The sequence below is a fragment of the Muntiacus reevesi genome, chromosome 3 (genome assembly GCF_963930625.1).
Source record: "Muntiacus reevesi chromosome 3, mMunRee1.1, whole genome shotgun sequence".
Classification (NCBI taxonomy): domain Eukaryota; kingdom Metazoa; phylum Chordata; class Mammalia; order Artiodactyla; family Cervidae; genus Muntiacus; species Muntiacus reevesi.
This window is the reverse complement of record NC_089251.1, coordinates 150398774-150419918: the sequence shown is the minus strand read 5'-3', so window position 1 is coordinate 150419918 and position 21145 is coordinate 150398774. Positions and strand designations below refer to the sequence as shown.

At 39.7% G+C, this 21145-nt stretch overlaps 1 protein-coding gene across 2 annotated transcripts in view; it reads left to right on the top strand.

Annotated features, from left to right (window-relative positions):
- The first annotated feature begins 212 nt into the window (after positions 1-212).
- Positions 213-21145, top strand: part of CCDC150 (coiled-coil domain containing 150) — a 92538-nt gene continuing 71605 nt past the window's right edge. For both annotated transcript variants that reach the window (XM_065930914.1, XM_065930913.1), the window contains exons 1-7: positions 213-293; positions 7447-7610; positions 10157-10377; positions 10493-10671; positions 13002-13070; positions 17859-17975; positions 19224-19353. In XM_065930914.1, the coding sequence (XP_065786986.1) occupies positions 7453-7610; positions 10157-10377; positions 10493-10671; positions 13002-13070; positions 17859-17975; positions 19224-19353 (874 nt within the window). In that variant the 5' untranslated portion in view covers positions 213-293; positions 7447-7452. The remainder of the gene's footprint in view (positions 294-7446; positions 7611-10156; positions 10378-10492; positions 10672-13001; positions 13071-17858; positions 17976-19223; positions 19354-21145) is intronic.

Sequence of the window (21145 nt, the reverse complement as noted above, 5' to 3'; positions counted from 1 at the left end):
GACCCAGAAGCACAAGCTCACGGGCAGGAGAAGCTTAACTCTGCAAAGCCGGCGCCGCAGGACCTCCGGGAGGACAGTGGGCGGAAACTACCTATCCCGGCGTGCCCGGCTCGCGAGCACAATGGAGCCTGTCGTCATCCGGGTCACGGGGCTGTGCGTTCCGTGCGCGCCGCTGGATTCCGGCCTGGATCCCGCCCGGGGCGGAGGGCCCTGTAGGGCCGGGAAAACTGCGATTCCCGGCATGCCCTGCCACGGGTGCGCCTGCGTACGGGAGCTACCGCGCCGGGGAGCGGGTAGTTATAAAGCGGAGTCTTGGTGCCTTGGAAACCAGCCTGCCTGCGGCCGGACAGAGCCCCGGGCGGCAGCGGGGCTGTGCGGTGGGGCTGCAGGGCCCTGGGAGGTGCGGGATCCCCGGGGGCGGGTCGGTGGCTCAGATAAGGCCCCCGTCGTCTCTCCCTGTCGCCTCTCCCCTCGCTGGCGGAGTTTAGCCTCTCCATCTAGACCTCGGGACCCTGGGGTTTATGGCACTTCTGCACTGGATTCGGGTGAAAACCGTTTAGGAGCGAGGTTTCCATTGACCTGGCTCCAGCGACGGAAGGATAGCCACCACAGAGGGTCTGCAGATAAACCCCAGGACAGCTTTTCTTTACATGTTAAGTTGGCCTTATAGGTTCCTGGGAAAACCATTTAGACGTTAATTATTTCTTAGTTTTGCCACCTGTTATCTTCCTTCACTTGCTTGTTAGCTACTAAGTATGATGGAACAACTTAATTTTTTGCTCAACTATCCCCGTTTGCTACCCTCAATATCCCATGTACTGTCCGGCTCTGGAGGTAGAAGGGGTTAAAATATGACCTTAGGTGAAGCTCGAGTTGACCAGACTTCGCCCAGGGCTAGGTCTTTGAATCTTTTCTGTTCTCTTGTTATCCAGTCTCCACGGCTTTAAAAGCCATGTCTGTATTGACAACTTCAAAATGTATATCCCTATTCCACCTTTCTCTGCTGACTCCATATCTACAAGTTCAGTCATGTATTGGGCATCTTTCCTGTTTTAAAGTTAACATTTCCAAAACAACTCTTGATCTTTCCCTGGAAATTTGTTCTTCCTAATGGACTTTCATTGTCTCAACTAATGACAACACTCTCCTTCCAGAGCTTCCTTTCCCATGTAAGCAATGAGCCAAACTTGTCTTGAAAGTATGTCTGGACACTGACCTCTTCTTACTTCTTACTGTTCCGTTGGAGCACCCTGGTCCTAGCCTTCGGCATCTCCCCTGGATTATTGTAGTTGCTTTCCAGCGGGCTTTTCTACTTCTATAGTCTTTCTGCCATCTTAACGTTGTCTTGGCTACCACCTAGGCAGAGTGATCCAGTTAAAAGCTGAGTTAGATCCCAGCACTTCTCCATTCTAAAACCTCCGAGTGCTCTGAGAAAGGCAGACCTTTACAATAGCCTGTACCGCACTGTGTAAAACAGCCCCTCTCACCGCATCTCCCAGTGTTCTGTCCTTCACTTTGTACTCCCCAAACTGACCTCCTTCCTGTTTGCAGACCCATCAGACATTCTGACTTAAGGTCTTTGCACTATATTCACTTTTTCTGGACTTTTCTGTCCCCAGATACCTACATTCACTCCTGCACCTCCTTCACAGGTCTTTCCTTAAATAACATCTCAGTGAGGCTTTCTTTGACCACTTTGTTTTAAACTGCAATCTGTACTACAGCCTCCATCCCATCTTCTTTCCAACTTTTTCATCATTGTACTTACCACAAGTGAACAAACTAAACATTTTACTTATTTCTTCAAATGGAATATAAGTTCCAGGAGAGCAAGGAGTTTGTCTCTCTAGATCATGGCTGTATTCCTTGATGTCAAAACAGTATCTGGCTCATGGTGGGCATTCAGTAAATGTTTGTTGGACATATGAGTTAGTGAAGACAATATTACTGACCAAATTATTTTTTAGTGATTGTGATAAGCAACACTGAGTCCCTGGCCTGTTTTTGGAACCAACAGTACATAGTTGTAGTTATTGCCACGTATAAGAATGGAAGCAGAAGCAAATGTTGCCTTTTCAGAATCACCTGATTTACTAGATATTGCTTATGACATTTGTCTTATTCAAGCCATGCTTTCAGTGAGGTAACCTGAGCTTTTTGAAAATACTTTCCCTAAAATAAGGACAGAACTGTATTAATTTGATAATGACATATTTATGAAAGTAATTGTGAATTAACTTTAAAAAATAAAAGCGTATATCTTAGTATTTTTATTATTGTTGCTATTGAACTTCAGGACTTAGAATCAAGGCTGCATTCAATGATGTTTACTCCTTTTCAGAAATAGCATAGCACAGATATGTTTAAGCCATATAGTCTCTTTGTTAGAATATTAGCAATTAAAGCTCTTTTCTTGTTAGAGAAGTTATGGCTTTTATCCCCTTATGTTAAAGAGTTGAAAGTCTATTATAACTTAGTAACTTATAGAATTGCAAGTCTACTGAATATAACGTTATAAGGTTCTGGCCACTGGCCTCCAAGTGGCCCGTGGATTGTTTGAGGGTGTGGTATTTCTGTTGCCTTTGCTTGGACCCGCCCGATAAGGGAGGAGGGACAGGGGTATGAGTAACTGCAGTGAAAATGAGTCTCCCCTGACTCAGCCTCAGCTCAGTAGATTCACTTGATCCAAGTCCTTCCTGTACCCTGACTCTTGCAGGCTTCGGGGACTTCTTGGTGGACGTTAGGCTGTCCTGCTGTCACTGCTGGCCATCGTTGCCACTTTGTTTCTGAGGATTCTCCTGACCTTAGCCTTGTTTGTTTCCCCATGCGGAGAGGGGGTGGGGAAGAATTTTCAACTAATCCTGAGACCTGTTTGTAGTCAATCCTCCAAAGGATAATTGGCTTGTTTAGTTTTTGAATCAACCTCTTAAATGACCTGAACCTCAGTGATAGACTGAGAGAATATTTTGGGGACAACGCCATATATTTCACCACAGATCCCCTGCACACCATCAGTTGGTGGCCCAGGCACCTCGATCTCTCCTTCTTTAGGATGAGTTTTCTATAAACCACATGTCCCTCAGAGGCTGAGGGCCGAGTTTCTTCTTTCTTTTTGTTTGAGAGTATTTTTTTCTCTCCAGAAGCCTGAGAAGCTCCAGTATAGTTCAGGTTCAGGTGGGTGTGAGTGATGATGCCAATCAAATTCTTACCTAAATGTATATAGACTTCTCTTTTCTAAGCAAATGAAGCAACTTGAGTTCTTTTTCATCTTGTTTTTTTGGCTGAATGCATGCACGCCCTGTAAAGTAATGTAAGCATTTTGTACATACTATGGGTACCTTGAGAAAATAGCAGCAAAACTATGACATTTCAATAATTACATGAAAAAATTTTAAGTGGAAATCTACATCCTACTAAAAATAGATGAGGAACTTGTACTCTATTTTCTGTGTTTTTTTTGCCAAAAATGAACTTTTATATTTGTGTTAGTATTTTTGTCTGACTTCTTTTAATCAGACAATCCTTTTTATTATAACGAACTCCCTGGGCATAACAAGTTGCCCCCAAAATTGCCCTTCCCTCCCACCTCAGACACTGCTTGTTATTTCCTTTATCTCCTCCTCCTCATTTCTCTACCACCTATTACCTGGGACTACTGTGTATCCCAGGAATGCTATTGTTGCAAGAAACAGGGAAGAATGACTAACGAAAGTTTATATTTCTCACATAAGCAAAGTTCGGAGGTTACTAGTTTTAAATGTCAGGTTAATTTGAGCTATCGTGGCCTTTTCCATGTTCTCAGATGCTGGTGGTCCCTGACTCTGTTTATATTTAACAGTGAGGCACTGCATGGCTGACTCTTCTGAGGGCCTGCAGAGCTCTGGGCATCGCACAGGAGGAGGAAAGGACTGGTGCCACCATTTCTGTTCTTTTTATCAGGAAAAAAACACCTTCCCAGAAGCTTCTTGAAAAGTGCCTAAAGCCTCACTGGCCAGGATGTGTCACATGGATGTGCCAGCTATAAGGGAGGGAGGAGATGTGAACTTTTCAACTTCTTTTGGAGAGAGAGGACAAAGGAGCCAGCTGTCTATCCCAAACCAAATTAATCACCCTTTTCTTTTTCTCACAACCCTTGGCTGGTTTCTTTCTGTGTTGGCAGCAGCCAGACAGCAGGTGAGAGAACGTGGAATGGAGGGTAAATCCTTGCCGTGTGTTTCGTTGCTCCTCCTCCATTCTCTCCCCACCCACTACTGGTGGTGCCCCCAACCCTGGCCCTAGTGTCATGGCAGTAGAACAGTCCTAGGGTTTGTCTTGTGGTTCTTCTGTTACCTGAAGAACACTATCTTTGCTCCTGTGGTAACCTGGGCAGGAATCTCGAAATACGGCTTTTTCCCAGAAATGTAGATGAACCTCACTTCACATCTTTGTGTATCCGGAGACTCCACTGGTATCTGCCTGTACTTTTGTCTTCCCCTTTAAGAATGCATTGAAAACATAAGAGCGTCTTTATGCCATATCCTTAAGCTGACGGTTAACAGAGATCTGTTAAAGAACTCAGAAAGGTTATGTGTGTGAGAAATGCATTATGCTTTATAGAGGCGCACAAAGGAGAGGCATCTTGGTCAGAAGCGTAAAAGACTAAAAAGAAAATTTGTACACTTTGACCTTCATCATTCCATTTCCCTTAGCCCCTGGCAACCACCATTCTATTCTGTTTCCATGAAATTGGTTTTTTGTTTTTTTTTTTGGTTGGGTTTTTAGATTCCATATATGAGTGATATCACACACTTCTTTTCCTCTGTCCAGCTTCGTTCACTTAGCATATGCCCTCCAGGTTCATCCTGCAAATGGCAGGATCGCCTCTCATGTGGCTGAATAACATTATAAGTCACATCTTTATTCATCCACTGAAGGACATTTAGGTTGTTTCAATACCTTGGCTCTTCTAACTACTGGTACAGTGAACATGGAAATGCAGATACCTCTTAAAGACACTCGGAGAAGGCAATGGCATGCCACTCCAGTATTGTTGCCTGGAGAATCCCAGGGAAGGGGGAGCCTGGTGGGCTGCCATCTATGGGATCGCACAGAGTCGGACACGACTGCAGTGACAGCAGCAGCTTTAAGATACTAATTTTACTTCCTTCAGATATTTACCCGAGAGGGATTATTTACTCAAGTGGGATTGCTGGATCTTCTGGTAGTTCATTTTTAATTTTTTGAGGAATCTCCATGCCGTTTTCCATTATGTCTGTACCAGTTTACATTCCCACCAACAGTGCATAACATTCCCTTTTCTTCACATCTGTGCCAATGTTTATTGTCTTTTTTTTTTTTTAAATAGCCATTCTAACAGATGTGAGGTGCTATCTTGTGATTTTGTTTCCCTGATGATTAGTGATGATAAGCATCATTTCATGTACCTGTTGGCCACCTGTAAACCTTCAATAGAAAAGTAGCTTTTCAGATCCTCTGCCCATTCTTTAATTGGATTGTTTCTTGGCTACTCTGCTATATGTGTTCTTTATTTACTTTGGATATTAGCCCTTTAATATGGTTTGCAAATATTTTTTCCCATTCTGTAAGTTACCTTTTCAAATTAGAGGGTCTAGTGTATAACATGGTGACTATAGTTAAAATGAGATTGTATACTTGACAGTTACTGTGAGAAGGTCTTTAAGCATTATTGCCACAACAAAAAAGTTAGCTACATTAACTATACGAGGTTGTTAATTTTGTGGATGTAATTATTTTGATTTTGATAAACATTATTCAAAGTATATGTATATCAAATCACATTGTACACATTATATATATTCAATTTTGTCTTTGTCAACTATGATTTGAGCAAATACCAGGAGATAATGAAGGACAGAGGAGTCTGGCATGCTGCAGTCCATGGGAGTCACAAAGAGTTGGACGTGACTTAGCAAGTGAACAGTAATGTTCCTCAGTAAAGTTTTTTTCCTTTTATTTTAGTAAAAAGAAATAGAAAAGCCATTCTCTGGGACCTGTAGGGGAAAGATAGAAAGTAATTGAAGAGCTACTCCAGGATGAAAAAATGTCTTCAATGGCTATAGCAATATTACACTGGCAAGAAGCTCAGCCTTTCCACAGTGCCCCGCCCCCCGTCATGGGTCTTAAATCCTGCCATCAGTTTTAAGACTTACTTAATTCCTTCATTGGTTCCAGGGGACCATCTTCAGTGACTTGAACCTGAGGTAGTCCCCACTTCCATTGCCTGGGAGCTGCGGGGAAGAGAGAGTATCTGATTACACACCAAGCTGGGGAGAAAGATGTGTTAACAATATCCCAAGTGGGGCCTTTGTGAGCACGCGCTCATAGGTGCAGTCTTGCTAGTGATGGTTAAGGTGTACAGTCTGCTTAGTGTAGAAATGTCTGTACAGGATGGCGTTACAGGAGAGTGTTCTTAAAGTTTCCACCAGTGATCTTGTCATCGAACTTTGGAAAGGTGATTCAGTGGTGAGAATGCTTTTAAGCTAGTTCTGCTTCTGTAATTAATACCTGAAAGAGTAGTGTCACTACTCCCAATTACTCTTGTGTGGTCTTGAAGGAGGAGTCTGGTAATTTGATGTCAGTAGCTGTAGAAGAGTCTTTGCTGTGAAGTTAGTTTGCAAGTTATTTTTAAAAGTCACTGCTTCAAGGTATTTGATAAATCTATTTTATGGCAACTGCTCAGAGGTCCAAGTACTGCAGAGTTGTTTTTAAAAACATCAGAAAGTTTGGATGGCAACATGTTAAAATGAAAATGACTGGTAACGAAAGAGGTAATAACTCCCTCAGCTAAGTTATAGATCCTAGTATATGTCTAATAGTAGCAGACAGGATAGGTTGTGATCAGTAGCGAACTACCCAACAATCTGTGGCTTGTAACAACGAAAGTTTATTGCTCACTCACACTGTGCGGCACGGATGGGTCACGGCTCTACTCCCGTCATCTTTACCCTGGGATCTTAGCCTATGGAGAAGGCCCTATCTGGGATGTTGCTCATCTTACAGAGAAGGGAAAAGAAAGAGGTGATGAATGACATGTTGGCTCTTAAAGTTTCTATGTGTGTCTGTTCAATTGCTTCAGTCATGTATGACTCTGTAACTCCATGGACCGTGGCTCTCCAGGCTCCTCTGTCTATGGGATTTTCCAGACAAGAGTACTAGAGTGGCTTGCCATTCCCTTCTCCAGGGATCTTACTGACCCAGGGACCAAACCCGCATCTCCTGCACATCTTCTGCATTGCAGGTGGATTCTTTATTGCTGAGCCGCCTGGGGAAGCTCCTTAAAGCTTCTACCCACATTTAATTGACCAAAGCAGGACACATGGCCATTTCCAAGCTAAACAGGACAGGGATGTATAATCCTCCACAGGAAGGGGATTATCTTGAACAATAATATAATCAACGACACTAATATTGTAACTTTATTCTCAGGTGCATATGGAAACTACAATGTCCAGACCAGTCCTCTCTCCAACCCACATCAATGCTACAGCTTCTGAAACATTCACAGTACTTCAGCAAAGGATGAGAATAGTTGAAGAACAGACCAGTTCTCTGAGGGATGACCTAATAATGTTGGACTTTGGTGACAAAAGGTAGCAAATGAAAAATGAACACTGTAGGTTGAGTTTTGCTTCACCGGTTACAGTAAGGAGTCACAGTATGGATGGTTTGGCAGTTCAAATAAGTATTTAGAAAAGAATTGAGAAATAACCATTTCAAGTAGAATATTAATTAGAAAATATTTGCAAGATAAAGGGTTGTCCTCCTATAATAGAGCTACTACCACTTCTAAACAGGTATTCTAAGTGTGTTATATTCAATACTTGATTAAAAACAAACGTAATTATTTACATAATTAGAAAAAAAATTTGATCCTTTTGTAAAAATAGACTTTGATATTAGTTAAGATGAACATCTCACTTGATTCATGCCATTAATATGATCTGTATTTTCTTTCTGCAGATTTATTGTAAATTAAAAGAGAAGTTTTTTAAGTCTTAAAAATTCATAGTTTAAAATGGTGCTGCTGCTGCTAAGTCGCTTCAGTCGTGTCCAACTCTGTGTGACCCCATAGACGGCAGCCCACCAGGCTCCCCCATCCCTGGGATTCTCCAGGCAAGAACACTGGAGTGGGTTGCCATTTCCTCCTCCAATGCATGAAAGTGAAAAGTGAAAGTGAAGTCGCTCAGTCGTGTCCGACTCTTCTCGACCCCATGGACTGAAGCCTACCAGGCTCCTCCGTCCATGGGATTTTCCGGGCAAGAGTACTGGAGTGGGGTGCCATTGCCTTCTCCGAGTTTAGAATGAAGTACTCAAAAAAAAAAAAACTGTGTCTTTCCTTTGTGCTGTGGAAGAAGTTATTCCCAATAAAAGTTAGGTTGTTAAAGGCCTGAGGAATATGGGTGCTTACACAGCCAATACTGAATTTACTGGTGTGATTTTCTTTAAAATTACATATATATATTTCCTGAATGTCTCTTATAAAGATCAAAAATTAGTATGATTGGTGTTATAGCTCCTATAGAGTAAATAACTGTTCAGCAGTTAAAAGATTAAAACTGTACCAATGTTGAGTATGTTAGAACAAAATAGGAATTTTTATTATGTCTTTGTTTAAAAATTTTCTAAGAAGGATGTGAGTGTATTGCCTCCATGCTAACTAATTCTTAATTTTCTATTATAGAATTAGCATTTAGCATGTTTTATGTATCACTTGTTTTTACATACCAAGCAGGTTTATGAAAAATTCAGATTAAAATGACCATTAAAATGTTGGTAACTTTTACCCGCCCCCCCCCCCCCCCAAACTGGTCTCATCCTGCTTACCTAGTTGCTGTCGTTTGGTTGATAAGTCACTTCTGACTCTTTGTGACCCCATGACCTGTAGCCCACCAGGCTCCTCTGTCCATGGGGTTTACCTAATAGTTCTCTCTGTAGTTAAATTTGCAGAGGCTCTCAGATATTTGTTACCTAAAGAACTTACTGTTTATTCTCAGTAGAAATGCAACACTGACTCAATGCTTTCAGTTTCAAGTCAGTCACTCAGTCATGTCTGACTCTTTGCGACCCCATGAATCGCAGCCCGCCAGGCCTCCCTGTCCATCACCAACTCCTGGAGTTTATCCAACCTCATGTCCATTGAGTTGGTGATGTCATCCAACCATCCTATCCTCTGTCATGCCCTCCTCCTCCTGCCTTCAATCTTTCCCAGCATCAGGGTCTTTTCAAATGAGTCAGCTCTTCACATCAGGTGGCCGAAGTATTGGAGTTTCAGCTTCAACATCAGTCCTTCCAATGAACATTCAGGACTGATTTCCTTTAGGATGGACTGGTTGGATCTCCATGCAGTCCAAGGGACTCTCAAGAGTCTTCTCCAACACCACAGTTCTAAAACATCAATTCTTCAGTGCTCAGCTTTCTTTATAGTCCAACTCTCACATCCATACATGACTACTGGAGAAACTATAGCCTTGACCAGATGGACCTTTGTTGGCAAAGTAATGTCCCTGCTTTTTAATATGCTGTCTAGGTTGGTCATAACTTTCCTTCCAAGGAGCAAACATCTTTTAATTTCATGACTGCTGTCAGTATCTGCAGTGATTTTGGAGCCCCTCAAAATAAAGTCATTCACTATTTCCACTGTTTCCCCATCTATTTGCCATGAAGTCATGGGACCGGATGCCATGATCTTCATTTTCTGAATGTTGAGCCTTAAGCCAACTTTTTGCCTCTTCTCTTTCACTTTCTTCAAGAGGCTCTTTAGTTCTTTGCTTTCTGCCATAAGGGTGGTGTCATCTGCATATCTGAGGTTATTGATATTTCTCCCCGCAATCTTGATTCTAGCTTGTGCTTCATCCATCCCAGCATTTCTCATGATGTACTCTGCATATAAGTTAAATAGGTACGGTGACAATATACAGCCTTGATGTACTCCTTTTCCTATTTGGAACCAGTCTGTTGTGCCATGTCCAGTTCTAATTCATGGGATTACTTTATAATATTGTTATAAATATTATAACAAATATTTATTTATTTTATAAATAAATAATAAATAATAAAAAATTTATTTATTATTTATTATAACAAATAAAGTATAAATATTACTTTATAATATTGTTATATTGGCATCTTTGTCCAGGGGCCAGTTGGAAACTCCAAAATGTTTAGAGCAACCTGTGAGCCAGAACATCACTGGACCTATCCAGAATGAAATAATTTGTTCAGGAAAAACAAATATTTTGTGGAAGAACTGTGAGTTCCTGGTCAATCGAATGTGCCGTCTGGAAAGTCTCATCCAGTCTTTGAAGATGAACATCTTCCGTCTGCAAACTGAAAAGGATCTGAACCCACAGAAAACAGGTACGGAGAGAAGAGAATCACCAGAAAGTTGGTCCTGTGTGGGTGCTTGATGAGTTCGTGATTCTTTTCCTTGCCTTCTTTACGCTGCTTGATGACCCTCTGTCCTGTCTGGTAGATTTCCTGAAGGAAAGACTGAATACCATACAGGAGGAGCATTCCAAGGACCTCAGGCTGCTGCAACTGGAAGTGATGAATTTGCGCCAGCAGCTGCGAGACGTAAAAGAGGAGGAAGACAAAGCGCAGGATGAGGTGCAGAGGCTGACTGCGACTCTGGAGATTGCCTCTGAGACAAAGGTTTGTGTCCACCTTCTGGAAGACAAATTGTGTGTTAGCTGGAGGAGGCAACAGACCCAAAAAACTGACTTTTAAAAATAGGTGATGTTGATATGAAGATTCTTGACATTTGAAATTTATCTCCATCGATAGTGTAAAGCCTTGTGTGCTATTAGTAACTGAATATTTATAGATCTCTTCTATGTGACTTTTGAGGACCCAGAGGTGTGAGGGAGTCTGAGTTCTTCAAAAGCTTATATGCTTACTGGGAGAACAAGGGATAGCAGGAAACTAAAGATGAAAAATAAGGATATAAGAAATATTAAAGGACAGTATAGGACAAATGTAAGCCAATATTGCCAGCTAAGTGTTTTATGTTTAGGCAGGTTTGAGAAAATGTACATGTCTTGTCTAGAACAGATTAGGCTAGGCGTCAAAGAGGAGACAGGACCTGAGCTGAACCTTTAGAAGGTAAAGCAGAGAGGTGTGGATATTTCAAAGAGCACTCACAGAGGCAGCAAAAAATAAAGACTAAGGAAAGAAATATGTCTGCCCTCCATAGGCCAGGCAGTATAACAGAGATTGTTTTGTTTAAAACATGTTACTTTGCTTAATGTCTGCAAAACCTCAAGGTGTAGGGTATTATTGCCCTTATGTTAGTGATAAGAGAACTGGGCCCCAGAGAGAGGTCACTTCTCTGAGATCACACTTCCCTGTATTCTTCCTGTATCTCAGATGTGAACCTGCATCTTTCTGCTAGGTGCAGTTAGGGGGAGATGCATAGGCTAGCCTGACCAGAGTGAAGATTCGTTTTTGTGAAGTAAGTTGGAAAACAGCTAGGGCTAACTTCGTAAAGGATCTCAAAATCAAGAGTAATCAAGTAGTTGGGCTTGGTTTTAGGGGGAGTGACTAGATTTTTGATAAGAAAATGAAAGTGAAGTCGCTCAGTCGTGTCTGACTCTTTGCAACCCCCAGGACTGTAGCCCACCACGCTCCTCCATCCATGGGATTTTCAGGCAAGAGTACTGGAGTGGGGTGCCATTTCCTTCTCCAGAGATAAGAAGTGACATAATGAAAATAAGAAAACTAATCCAGAAATAGTATAGGACAGCAGCCCCCAAGCTTTCTGGCACTGGGCAATGGTTTCGTGGAAGACAGTTTTTCCACGGAGATGGTTCAGGATGATTCAGGCACATTGATTGTACGGCTGATCATCTGTATTTGCAGCTGCTCTGCATTGTTAGCTCCACCTCGGATCGTCAGGCATTGGATTCTCCCAAGAAGCACGCACCCTAGATCCCTCACGTGCAGTTCACGGCAGGGCTCACGTTCCTGTGAGAACCAAACGCTGCCGCTGGTCTGACAGGACACGGAGCTCAGGCAGGAAGCTGAGCCAGGGGAGCGGCTGTAGACACGGGGGGAGCTCCGCTCCCTCACCCAGTGCTCACCTCCTACTGTGCGGCCGTTTCTGACACCCCACAGACCAGGGCTGCTGCGTGGCCCCAGGGCTCGGGGATCCCTGGCATAGAGTATCAGTTACAGGAGGAGAGGCTGGAGACTGGAAAACTGGTTAGGAATCCATTGCATTATTTGAGGCATAGACCTTATTAGGTCTGAACTACAGTCGAGGCATTTTGAAAAGAAAGGCATGCTGGAATGTGGGCAGGGGCTCGAGGTAGGGAAGAAGGCACAGACGGCTCTGAGGTTTTACATCTTAGGTTGTGGTGCCTTTAATAATAATATGAAAGAATGAATAGTGAAAGCTGCGTTTTTCATCCTCAACTCCTAAGCATATTTGAGGCCAGAAGAAATGCTGTCTGTTATTTTAGTCTCCAAGTTGTATCCGACTTTTTGTGACCTCCATGGACTCTGTGGGGTTTCCCAGACAAGAATGCTGGAGTGCGTTGCCATTTCCTTCTCCAGGGGATCTTTCTGACCCAGGGATCGAACCCACGTCTCCTGCCTTGCAGATGGATTCTTTAGCTTTGAAGCCACTAGGGAAGCCCTAGAAGAAATAGAGTACTTTAAAAAAAAAAATAGGAATATATCCCATAAGAAAAATATCTCGCAGTTACCAGATTTTCCTCTGATAAGTGAATTTTACATAGGAGGTACCTGTGACTAATCATTTTTTAATGATCTAAAAGGGAAAATGATAGAAGTCATGAATCGAAGTAATAAAATAACTTTAAATATCTCATTGTAGTAATTTCTTTAGATTCATATTAAGAAGTATTTATAACTGTAGTCAGAATAGCTTTTATGGATTTCCCCCAAAAGTCTAGATTTGATATACCTATGGACAGTTTATTCCTATCAGATTTTAGAACCTTTTCTACTTCTATTTTTAGAAGAATGCAGCTATTATTGAAGAGGAACTGAAGACCACAAAACGTAAAATGAACCTTAAAATTCAAGAGGTAAGGTAAAAGGATGCTGAGCGGGTGGAGGGGGCACTGGAATTGTAGAGGGGGACGCCAAGAAAGTGAATAGAGTGAGAGGAAACCACTGAAGAAGAAAGTGTGATTATCAGGAAGGTTTTTAGAATATGCTGCTTGAAGTTATACCTGCGTTTATATGACATTAAGACTTCCTTTCACCTCAGTAATGCCATAAAACTGAAAAAATAAGCGCTGTCTGAGTCGGGAGGGAAACAGTAACCATGGAACTCGTGTGGTTGCCCGTCCACTAGAGTTAGGGGACCCCTTCACACAAAGACCTTTTACATCAACTTAACATTTAAAATAAAAAGCTTTTAATAAGTCTGCTCATCTAATTTTACCTTATAACTTTCATTTCAGCCTCTATTTAAGTAGATAACAGATTGGAATTATGAAGTAGGTGGCTACTAAAAGTTGTTGGACTAAAAATTTGCAGCTGAAAACAGTGAGAAGAGTCAGAATTACTAACTCTATATACCCTGACAGTGTCCTAAAAACCTCAGTATTCCCTGACAGAATAATTGACATTAGTCCAAATCAAAAGGATCAAATTATATTTAAAATATTATGTTCTACAAAACAGATATACTATTTTAAAAATTATAAATTTTAGTGTGCTTAAGGTGGTAAGTGTAGCTATATCTGGAACATTCTCTTATGTGAAGTGCTTTATTTACCAGTAATTACTGACAAAAGCATTATTGTTCATTGCTGGAATATATTGTTTCACATTTAAAAAAATACTTTGGATATTTTAATAGACTTTTTTGAGCAGTTTTAAGTTTTTAGAAAAATTGCACATAAGCAGAGTTCCCATATACCCTTTCTCCCCACCCCCAGAGTTTCTGCTATTATTAACATTTTGTATTAGTCTGGTGCCTTTGATTTGTTATATTTGATTATGAACCAAAATTGATACATTATTACTAAGTCCACAGTTTAGATTGTTTCATTTTTTAATTGATTACAGTATACAAAAGAGTTTCACTTCACCGCCCTAAAAATACCCTCTGTTTTACACACTCATCATTACCACCCCCTTTTTCCCAAGCACCTGGCGACTACCGATCTTTTTACTGTCTCTGTAGTTGGAGTCATACAATATGTTGCCTTTTTGGACTGCCTTCTTTCACTTATTTAGCATATGCATTTAAATTCTCCATGTCTTTTCATCATTTGATCACTTATTTTTATCACTGAAGAATAATCAGTTGTCTGGATGTACCAAAGTTTATCCATCCACCTACTGAAGGAAGTCTTGGTTCCTTCCAAATTTAGCAATCATGAATAAAACTGCTATAAACATTCATGCGCGGGTCTTTTTTTGTTTTTTGGACATGTTTTTAACTGGTTTGGATAAATATCTGGGAGCGTGACTGACGGATCATATGGTAAGCTTGTGTTTAGATGTCCAAGAAACTGCCAGCCTGCCCTGCAGTGACTGCACCATGGTGCGCTTCCACCAGCGATGGATGAGCGTTCCTATCGTCCCACACCCTCTCAAGCATTTGGTGTAGTCTGTGATTCGAGTTTTTGCCATTCTAATAGATGTATGTATAGTGGTATTTTGTTTTAATTTTCAGTTCCCTGATGATGTGACATTCAGCATCTTTTCATATGTTTATTTGCCATCTGTTTATCTTATTTGGTGAGGTGTCTTAGATCATGTCCCCATTTTGCAGCTGGGCCTTTTTTTTTTTTAATCTTACTGTTGAGTCTTAGGACTTCCTTTTATATTTTGGATACCAGTCCTCTATCCATATGTGTTTTACAAGTATTTTCTCCCAATCCGTAGTTTGTCTTTTCTTTTAACAGTGTCTCTTGCAGAGCAGAAGCTTTTCATTTTAATGAAGTTCAACTTGCCACTTTTTTCGTGGATTATACTTTTGGTAATTATATCTAAAATATTAAAAAAAAATATTGCCAAACCCATAGTCACCTAGATTTTTCTGCAGTATTGTCTTTTAGAAGTTGTATAGCTTTGCATTTTACATTTAGGTTTTGAATTGCTACTTTTGTGAAAGGTGTAAGATCTGTATCTAGATTCCTTGTATGAGTTTGTGTATGTCCAGTTGATCCAACACCAATCTGTTGAAAAAACTATCCTTTCCCCATTGGATTGCCACTTAGCATTGTTTTTTATTGGAATAGTCTTCATTCCTGGTGCTTTGGTAGAATCTTGAATTTTCGTTGAGCTCGCTGAGGACCTGAAGAAGGACTCTGTGAGTCCAGCAGGAACGTCCTGAGGGCATGTGGAACAAGGAGGGTGTGTTCTGCTGGGGCTACCACACACTGCCACACACTAGGCTTAAGCAATGGAAGTCTTTGTCTCACTGTTCTGGAGGCAACAGGTCCAGGATGAAGATAGCAGCAGCTCGTTTTCTCTTGAGTCCTTTCTCCCCGGGCTGCAGACGGCTGCCCTTTTCTCTGTGTCCTCACGTGGGCTTTTTTCTGTGCACACATCCCTGGCGTCTCTGAGTACAGATTTGCTCTTATAAAGATACCAGTCACGTTGGATTAGGCCCCCCTCAGTGACCTCATTACTGAAATGACCCTTCAAAGGCTTTATCTCCATTTATGGTCGTATTTTGAGATACTGGGGTTATGGCTTCAACATATGAATGTTAGGGAGATACAGTTCAACCCATAACAGAGCTATACAAGGAATAGAGTAAATGCAGTGTATATCCTTTCTAAGAGATAAATATGTATATAAAATCTGATTCTGATAAACATGAAATAGATTAACTGATTGCCCTTAATAAAGCTTTAGGAATGAGTATCTCAGTAGTATAATTATCAAATAAAGATTCCTTTTGTAAGGCACATAAATTGTATCTTGAGCAAATTATACTGTATAGTTTGAGGTAGAGCTTAGAACAGTGTGTGATTCTTCTCTTAAATCATAAAGTGGTTGTAATGTGATACTGAAATAGAACCTGAAAAGTACAGCCAAAAGCAAAACCTATGACTCATTCTTAAATAAAACTAATATTTAACTGATCATTGGTTAAGGAAGGAATTTTGAAACTTGAAGGAACAGGATTATTAAAAGTTCAGTTGGTTTGACTATGTAAAAATTAAAATCTTATACATGTAAAAAAAAGACAAAGAAAACATAATGAAATTAGACAGTTAATAATCATACCTTTTAAAAAACTTTAAATGAAAATCTCAAAATCAGTGGGCAGAGGATAAGAACAGTTCAGAAAATATGTGAAGAACTAATAACCATATTGGAAAATTTTAGTCTTACTTGGAACCAAAGAAATGAAAAAAATATTAAGATATTGCTTTTTATTTATTAGATTAGCAAAGATTTAAAAATGTGATAATCTCTAATGCTGATGACATTTATTCAAATACTAATAAGAAAGTAAGATTGGAAGAATAATTACAAAATGTATGAAAAGTCTAAAATAAAATAGTGTTTATACTTTTAACCTAGTAATTCCTTTTGTAGGATTTATCTCAAAGAAATAATGAGAAATTCAGTGAAAGGTTTATTCACAATCATGTTCAGCAGAGCAGTATGGAATAGCAAGACACTTAAAATGTCCAGATGTTCAGGATTAGGTGTAGGGTTCAGAAAATCATAGAACATTTCCAAAACAGTCTATCTTGTAATAGTTTCATGTCAACATACTTTTCATCTTTTTCACTTTGAAAAACTTTTTAAAAACTGTAGAATACACCATCCTTCAAGAAGACACATATAAATTATGTATGTACAATGTAGAAAAGAGTTATAAAATATACTCAAGTTGTCTTCACTGGAGTTTAAAAATAGAATTTCTTTCAATTTAATATAAGTTTATAAAAGGAATGCATGCATGCTCTGTTGCTTCAGTCGTGTCTGACTGCTTGCGACCCCGTGGACTGTAGCCCCCAGGCTCCTCTGCCCATGGAGATTCTCCAGGCAAGCTCACTGGCGTGGGTTGCCATGCCCCCCTCCCGGGGACCTTCCCCACCCAGGAGCTGACCCGGGGTCTCCTGTGTCTCCTGCGTTGGCAGGTGGGTTCTTGACCACTAGTGCCACCTTCAGTTTCCATTTAAATTGGAAAGAAGGGAAAAAAAGCCTAACCTTCTTTATATCTTTATCTGACTCATAGTCATTTATGGATAGAAATAAGGTCAGGGTACCCAAATTCTTGAATGTTATTTTTGTCTGCTACTTAGCAACTACTTCATTATTTGTTCTGATCTTTAAATTCTGACACAAAAAAATCCGATGCATAATTAAAACAGCTTTCAGAGAAATGTGTATAATATTATGGGATAAAATATACACACACACACAGATATAGATGAAGAAATCAAATTATAGAAAAACAGTTAAACTAAATACAGAAAATACATACACTAAGACATATTCGTGTTTTTCAAACTCCCGACCTATCTCACACAGCAGCAGCATACAGGGAGGTTCCATGAAGCAGGACTCGCTACTTGCTCTGTGCTCCAGTATTTTCTTTGTGTTCTTTTTTGCCCCCCTTTTCTAATGCTTCTTGCAACTTACAGAGGAGTCTTGACTGCAGTTTGGAAAACAGACTTACATAGTAGGAAGGTGAGGGTAACAAATTTGACTCTGCATTTCTTAGAAAGTTAACCATTAGGGAGAAACAAAAATATGTTTTTGGGTAGTCATAAAGGTATGAAGAATGGGGGTGAGATGGTATGTCTGTAAACTTTTCATGGTGACTTTGATCTTTGCTAAACTGCTGCGAAGTTCCCTTGGTCTCACCTAACTGCAGTGTTACTCTGTAGCTAAGGAGACAGCTGTCCCAGGAGAAGCACCTCAGGGAATCTCTTGAGAAATCTGGATCAGCCTTGCTACTCAGAATACAAGAAATGGAATCAACAGTGGAGGTGGAACGGAAACAGGTAGTGAGATTTTCTCTCCTTGTTTATGTTGGGGAAGTGAAACCAAAAGGGAAAAGCCAGTGTTTTGGCTATAAACCTATAGTTTTGCTAATTTCCTCTAGATTTATTAAATTCTTTTCTTTCATAATCCTCTATTAATATTCTTACTATGATTTAAAAAATTCTAGTCCAAAATAAGGACTCTGATGCCATCAGGCCAATACTCTTACTTTATGAATGGGGAAGCAAAGGACAAAGAAGTTATTATGTGTCAGGGTTTATAGAGGTGAACTCTTAGCTCCTAGGAGGGAATCATTCCCCCTACCACATACTCTGTGTTCCAGGAATTGATTTTGGAAGGTATTTCCCTAGTCTCATATTATATGTACATGGTGTAGATAGAAAAGAATAACTAAACTGAGCTGACATTTGAAGCAAAGAATACCAGTAAGTCAAGTAATCAGGAACGTGTTTACTTTGGTGTTTTCAGTTCTCGTTATTTATTTTAGCATAATATTTTTGCCTCCAAAAGTTGTTATTTGAAGTACCTATATATATGGCTCAGATTGTAAAGAATCTGCCTTCAGTGCCAGAGACCCAGGTTTGATTTGGAAAGATTCCTTGGAGAAGGGAATAGCCACCCACTCCAGTATTCTTGCCTGGAGAATTCCACAGACAGAGGAGCCTGGCAGGCTCCAGTCCATGGGATCGCGAAGAGTCAGACATGACTGAGTGTGTCACTCAAGTTCACTCACTCACATGTAATTTAAAAGATTCTAAATTGCAAGCACCCAAGGCAATTAGTAGCTTCAAATCCTGATACCTATAATTAGATTATGTAATGTTTATTATTTTAATTGATTTTATTTATTATTTAATTGGTTTAAAAAATTCCTAACAATGGAATTATTAAAAGGATTCTACTTAAGGAATTTGCAAATGATCCGTTATTGTTATAATTTATACTGCCAATATAGAGGCCATTAACCCCATGTGGTTATTTACATTTAAATTAGTTGAAATTAAATAAAATTAAAGGTTCAGTTCCTCACCTTGGCCACGTTTCGAGCGCTCAGCACTTGGTCCTGAGCTGGTGCCTGCTGTGTTGAGTGCATGAACGTCTCCTGGGTGGCCCCACTGTAGGACACTATACTCTGCGGAGATCTTCAACATACAAACTCTGCATCTTCCTCCAGTAACATTCAGAAAATCGGCTTTACACATGTGCTGTAAGATAGCTTAAAAGGAATTTTTTTTGCACAATTTCAGGTGCACATTTTGCAGGAGAACTGCATTGCCCTACGCAGTTCTATTCAGGCCACCCAAGACCTACTGGCCCAGGAGCAGCAGCAGAAAGGAGCGTTGGAGACGGCTTCCTCACAGCTCAAGTCTGACCTCGGTATGAAAATAGATGCTGGAAACTACACTTCTGTTAGTTTGTTGAGATTTTATGCAAAAGCTTTCAAGATTCTAAATTCTTGTAGTGGCCAGTGATACTGGTATTCCCACAGAATGTAAAAAATTGCTGACTTTCTTTCTATCCATGGCACTGAGGGGAAAAAACTAGAATTTGACCCTCTTGATTTTAAACTAATTATTTAGATTTTTACCAAGTTTATTTAATTGTGGACTTGGGACTTTTAGGTTCTATAAATCTAGATTTAATCTTGGGTTATAGAGTGCTAATAAAGAAATGAGGCCATTAATCCTTGCTGAGTTACTGATTCTAACCATTTATCATGTCAGACTCTCCATTCTTCAGGTTATCAGTCTATTTTGGTTAACTTATATTTGTAGAAGTGGATGGTTGTAAGGTACTATAGACAGAGCTTAGATTAACTTGTTTAACATTTTTTTTTTTAAAGAGTCCTTTAAGATGACAAAGCTAGAAAATGGAAGTGTCTAGACTTGATCCCAGGGTGCTTAGAGACATGTTGCTTCCAATCCAACATCCTTATCAGACTGCTGTTTGTTAATATATAATTATAAAGGCAGTTTTCAAATAGATCTCATTGTAGAAATTCGAGTTCCAGTGCAGTGCCTCACAAGTGAGTAACACTTCATGGTTTAAATAGGGCTTTTACAAAAATTATCTCGGGTAACACACAAAACTACCTATACTTTCCAGAGGTACAGGATGAATAAATAGTGAAGTGAGGCCTAAACTGGATCTTCTAACTCCAAACCCAATGTTCTTATCAGTGCGGCTTCTACAGTGTGGCTGTAATGAGGGTGGGGAATACTGAAAGAGAATTGAAATAAAAAAAAAAAAATAGAGCAAAAAGTAATCCATTTAATGGTTTTACTTGCTGCTTTTAACAGAAGGTACTCTTTTCATATAATTTTCAAGTAGGGAATTGTTCTGTGAAATTCTCACTGATAATGCCCCAGGATAAGTTTCTGTCTTCCTATGACTGCATACTTAAAAAAACACACATTACATTTTATGATACTATGACAGTATCCCATTTGAGCCTTACAGCAAACTTGTGAGAAAGATAAAATATACCTAATTCTACAGAAGAATAAAAAGATGTACATCGAAGGACCCCCAATAAATAGAATAGCTGGGACTAAAATACAGATCTTCCTGTTATTATTAGTTGTCCTTTTGATCAAGTGATTTTTAAAAAATGTTTCTTTCTTGATAAATTAATGCTTTCCTTTTGAATTTTTAAAGAATATATGAAAGACCATTAAAAACATTAAGATTAGAACAACAGTAATTCAAGCTAACATAAAGAAAAGGAGACCTGTCTCAATACCAACTATATGCTTCATATTGAATAATATATGCTTTACACGCATGCAATTTTATTATTTAAAAATACAAATATTGGTAGTTATTATAACTAGATTAGTAAAAGGAATGCCTTTAGATATTTGCTTCAATGAAGTTTAAAATGTACCTTTTTATTATTAGCAATAAACATGTATATATATGTGTGTGTATATGTGTGTGCAGGAATACACACACACTAAAGTGATTACGTTGTTTTCCTAAATACAATAAATTTTCCCCTTTGATTCTTTCTTTGACTAGTGGAATTTCCAAGATAGATCATATAGTTTACCTTTTTGATCCTTCACATATGTTAAATTAGAGTTTATTTAAAATAAGTCTTGGACTCATTTTCAAGAAGTATACTTTTCCTGAGTATATCGTAAATGTGAATTTTTATGTGTTTTAT